Source organism: Salminus brasiliensis, chromosome 1, assembly GCF_030463535.1.
Source record: "Salminus brasiliensis chromosome 1, fSalBra1.hap2, whole genome shotgun sequence".
NCBI lineage: Eukaryota > Metazoa > Chordata > Actinopteri > Characiformes > Bryconidae > Salminus > Salminus brasiliensis.
In genome coordinates, this window is record NC_132878.1 from 97426246 (window position 1) to 97431489 (window position 5244).

At 35.5% G+C, this 5244-nt stretch overlaps 1 protein-coding gene across 1 annotated transcript; it reads right to left on the bottom strand.

The window, feature by feature from the left end:
* Window positions 1-1271: 1271 nt before the first annotated feature.
* LOC140537663 (apoptosis-associated speck-like protein containing a CARD) lies at window positions 1272-3908 on the bottom strand. The gene is made up of 3 exons (XM_072659806.1): window positions 3576-3908; window positions 2539-2568; window positions 1272-1525 (listed from the first exon to the last, which is right to left on the bottom strand). The coding sequence occupies exons 1-3, from the start codon at window positions 3838-3840 to the stop codon at window positions 1509-1511; spliced, it is 312 nt and encodes a 103-aa protein (XP_072515907.1). The 5' UTR covers window positions 3841-3908; the 3' UTR covers window positions 1272-1508.
* Window positions 3909-5244: the final 1336 nt, after the last annotated feature.

Below are 5244 nucleotides of genomic sequence, written 5' to 3' on the forward strand. Positions count from 1 at the left end.
TATAGGTATTTTAGTACTGTTAGTGCTGTTAGTGCTAATACAGTAGTATAGGTATTTTTCAGTACTGTCAGTACTAATTCAGTAGTATAGGTATTTTAGTACTGTTAGTGCTGTTAGTGCTAATACAGTAGTATAGGTATTTTTCAGTACTGTCAGTACTAATTCAGTAGTATAGGTATTTTAGTACTGTTAGTGCTAATTCAGTAGTATAGGTATTTTTCAGTACTGTCAGTACTAATTCAGTAGTATAGGTATTTTAGTACTGTTAGTACTGTTAGTGCTAATTTAGTAGTATAGGTATTTTCAGTACTGTTCGTGCTAATTCAGTAGTATAGGTATTTTAGTACTGTTAGTGCTGTTAGTGCTAATACAGTAGTATAGGTATTTTTCAGTACTGTCAGTACTAATTCAGTAGTATAGGTATTTTAGTACTGTTAGTGCTAATTCAGTAGTATAGGTATTTTTCAGTACTGTCAGTACTAATTCAGTAGTATAGGTATTTTAGTACTGTTAGTGCTGTTAGTGCTAATTCAGTAGTATAGGTATTTTTCAGTACTGTCAGTACTAATTCAGTAGTATAGGTATTTTAGTACTGTTAGTGCTAATTCAGTAGTATAGGTATTTTTCAGTACTGTCAGTACTAATTCAGTAGTATAGGTATTTTAGTACTGTTAGTGCTGTTAGTGCTAATTCAGTAGTATAGGTATTTTTCAGTACTGTCAGTACTAATTCAGTAGTATAGGTATTTTAGTAAAGTTAGTGCTGTTAGTGCTAATTCAGTAGTATAGGTATTTTTCAGTACTGTCAGTACTAATTCAGTAGTATAGGTATTTTCTTAGAACTGTTTGTGTTTTTCAGTACTGTTTGTGCTAATTTAGTAGTATATGTATTTTTTTGGGACTGTTGATGTTTATTACATCAGTACAATCTGTATTAATAGGTATTCATTCAGTAATTTAGGAGTTATTGAGATTTCAGTAAAGTTGGTTCATAATCAGTAGTATATGGAGCTAACTTGCTTTCAGCCCTGCCATTGCTATTTCAGTAATCTAGGCATTGATTCAGTACCAGATGTTATTTCAGCACTGTCAGTGCTAAATCCATAGTATAGGTATTCATTCACTATTGTTAATTGTTATATTAAATTACAGTAGGCTCTTTCTTCAGTACGTTTGGTAGTAATTAATACTCCAGGTGTTTTCAGAAGTGAAATAATTTCAGTAATGAAGGTCAATCAGAAAATTGAGAAATAATTCACTGTGGATACTGTGCATCATTATTAAAATTCTTTATTAATCACATTTATGTCACACCAGGGAGGCATGAGGCATCATATCAGCTGTAGTGTACTTCCCTTACATGGTATTATATGTCAGTTGAGCAGAATGTAATGTAAAAGTAGGCTGATGTTGATGTCGCTCTCCTCTCAGAGCCCTGGGAACAGGTAGAACAACTTTGTGAGAGAAATTCGATCCTTAGACACCATCTGTCTAAAGCGCCGGAAGTTCTCAAAACGTCTCATAACCTGTAACAGTAAAGGAGGAACACATTACACTCTGAGCTGAGCTTAGAGACTGAAACACTGTAGACCTGATTTATAGGGCAGTGTTGTCTCATATACATAAACAGAATCCTAATGTATAGTGCACATCTCATTATTATAAGAGCAGCATTCCATATACAGTATATATCTCATATATATGAGCAGCATTCCATATACAGTATATATCTTATATATTTAATATATATGAGCAGCATCCCATATACAGTATATATCTCATATATATGAGCAGCATCCCATATACAGTATATATCTCATATATATTTAATATATATGAGCAGCATCCCATATACAGTATATATCTTATATATTTAATATATATGAGCAGCATCCCATATACAGTATATATCTCATATATATGAGCAGCATCCCATATACAGTATATATCTCATATATATTTAATATATATGAGCAGCATCCCATATACAGTATATATCTTATATATTTAATATATATGAGCAGCATCCCATATACAGTATATATCTTATATACAATATATGAGCAGCATCCCATATACATCATATATCTCATATATATGAGCAGCATCCCATATACAGTATATATCTCATATATATTTAATATATATGAGCAGCATCCCATATACAGTATATATCTTATATATTTAATATATATGAGCAGCATCCCATATACAGTATATATCTCATATATATGAGCAGCATCCCATATACAGTATATATCTTATATACAATATATGAGCAGCATCCCATATACAGTATATATCTCAGATATATGTAATATATACAATATATGAGCAGCATCCCATATACAGTACATATCTCATATATATTTAATATATATGAACAGCATCCCATATACAGTATACTGTATATATCTCATATATATATATATATATATATATATATATATATATATATACATTTGAAGTGGCCTAGTAAATGGTCTAAATACTTGTCCATGTCCAAGTTTATAATATAAATATTTGTTGTTTCACTCACCTGCTCCAGCAGACTGTGAGTATCCGTTTGCTAGAAAAAAAGAAAACATAATTAGTTCTGTCAGATCCCAATGGCATCATCAGCACATAAATTACAAATGTACAAAATAATTACTAAAATAAGCTACTACATTTTAGAGAACAAACGCTAAGGTAGCACAAGCATTTATTCAGTACTATAAGTTTTATTTCAGTCCTCAGTGCTGATTACATTGGATAAATATTAACTCAGTACTTTCTGTATTAATTCAGTATTTTTGTCTAGTATTCTTAGTGCTTAACTACTAATCAAATAAGTACTAATTCAGCACTTAGTGTTTTTTGTACACATTACTTCAGTACGTTAGGTTTCATTTCAGTACTCTCAATGCTGATTAAGTAACACATTACTTCAGTACTTTAGGTTTCATTTCAGTACTCTCAGCACAGATGCAGTAGTATAATTCAGTACTCTCAGTAATAGTTAATGCATTCAGTACTTTAGGTTTCATTTCAGTACTCTCAGCACAAATTCAGTAGTTTAAGCATTAGTTTAGTATTCTCTGTGCTGATTAGGTTGGATAAATGTTAATTCAGTACTTTAGGTTTCATTACAGTACTCTCAGCACAAATTCAGCAGTAAAGGTATCAACTCAGTACTCTCAGTGCTGATTAAGTAACACATTACTTTAGTACTTTAGGTTTCATTTCAGTACTCTCAGCACAAATTCAGCAGTAAAGGTATCAACTCAGTACTCTCAGTGCTGATTAAGTAACACATTACTTCAGTACTTTAGGTTTCATTTCAGTACTCTCAGCACAGATTCAGTACTACAGGTATCAGTTCAGTACTGACTAAGCTGAATAAGTAGTCTACCCTGCCAATTCAGCAGTTGGTGTTTAACAGTCCCTCGCGCTCGTGCTTTGTATGTGTCGCTGTGGTTCTGCAGCAGAAGCAGGGGTGGACACGTCTCCACCTAAAAGTGAAACTAAAACCCGTCTGCTCGGTTTCCTCGCTCGCGCTGCCCCGTCTCTCAGGTGAATAACCAGGCTCCTCACCTGCAGCCTCCTGTTCTAGATCCTCCGCTATCTGATTGGCACCGATGGTCCTCAGCAGCTGCGCGGTGATCTCCAGCGCGCGCTTCTCCGTGTACGTTTCAATTAGAAGGCGCGCGACGTCTCCGCGGTCTTTCCCCTCCACGGCGCCCCTCCGCACGCGCGGCTGCAGCCCGGAGTCGGTCAGCTTAGCGGTGAACTTCTTAAACTGCTCCGAGTCCAGATCCTCCAGAGCCTCGAGCAGGATGTCCCACACGGACTTGGACATGGTTTAAGGCAGCTCGCGCGCGTCCGCACTGGAGTCAGAAGACGAGAAGAAAGTTGGCGGGGCTTCTTCTCTTCCAGGAAGTTAAAAACATCAGCCCACAGCTTCTGCCCCTCCTCCCTGAAGCATACGTCTACATACACTGTCTGTCCAAAAGTTTGTGGACACCCCTTTTAAGGGATGCATTCAGCTGCTTTAGGGTGCACCAATTGCTGACACAGATGTGCAAATGCACACACAGCTTGTCTCTGTAGAGAAGAAGAACTGCCAATAGAATAGGACCATCTGCAGGAGCAGATAAACACCATGCTGCCTAATAATGCCAGGCGTGGGCTAGAGGGGTATAAAGCCCCCCAGCATTGAGGAGCTGTGGAGCAGTGGAAGAACTGTATTCTCTGGAATGATGGTGGTGGAGCTTCATCCAGTACTTTTGGGTTGAGTTGGGTATTTTTGGTACTGTCAGTACTGCTAGTGCTAATTCAGTAGTATAGGTATTTAGTACTGTCAGTGCTAATTTAGTAGTATAGGAATTTGTTCAGTACTGTCAGTACTAATTCAGTAGTATAGGTATTTTAGTACTGTCAGTACTAATTCAGTAGTATAGGTATTTTAGTACTGTTAGTGCTAATACAGTAGTATAGGTCTTTTTCAGTACTATCAGTACTAATTCAGTAGTATAGGTATTTTAGTACTGTCAGTACTAATTCAGTAGTATAGGTATTTTAGTACTGTTAGTGCTGTTAGTGCTAATTCAGTAGTATAGGTGTTTTTCAGTACTGTCAGTACTAATTCAGTAGTATAGGTATTTTAGTACTGTTAGTGCTGTTAGTGCTAATTCAGTAGTATAGGTGTTTTTCAGTACTGTCAGTACTAATTCAGTAGTATAGGTATTTTAGTACTGTTAGTGCTAATTCAGTAGTATAGGTATTTTTCAGTACTGTCAGTACTAATTCAATAGTATAGGTATTTTCTTAGAACTGTTTGTGTTTTTCAGTACTGCTCGTGCTAATATAGTAGTATATGTATTTTTTTGGGACTGTTGATGTTTATTACATCGGTACAATCAGTATTAATAGGTATTCATTCAGTAATTTAGGAGTTATTGAGATTTCAGTAAAGTTGGTTCATAATCAGTAGTATATGGAGCTAACTTGCTTTCAGCCCTGCCATTGCTATTTCAGTAATCTAGGCATTGATTCAGTACCAGATGTTATTTCAGCACTGTCAGTGCTAAATCCATAGTATAGGTATTCATTCACTATTGTTAATTGTTATATTAAATTACAGTAGGCTCTTTCTTCAGTACGTTTGGTAGTAATTAATACTCCAGGTGTTTTCAGAAGTGAAATAGTTTCAGTAATGAAGGTCAGTCAGAAAATTGAGAAATAATTCACTGTGGATACTGTG

Excerpts from the sequence above, each read along its gene's own strand:
- LOC140537663 (XM_072659806.1), bottom strand. The coding sequence starts at position 3,840 with ATGTCCAAGTCCGTGTGGGACATCCTGCTCGAGGCTCTGGAGGATCTG. Across the intron at positions 2,569-3,575 it reads TCTAGAACAGGAGGCTGCAG|CAAACGGATACTCACAGTCT; the intron begins GTGAGGAGCCTG and ends CTTTTTTTCTAG.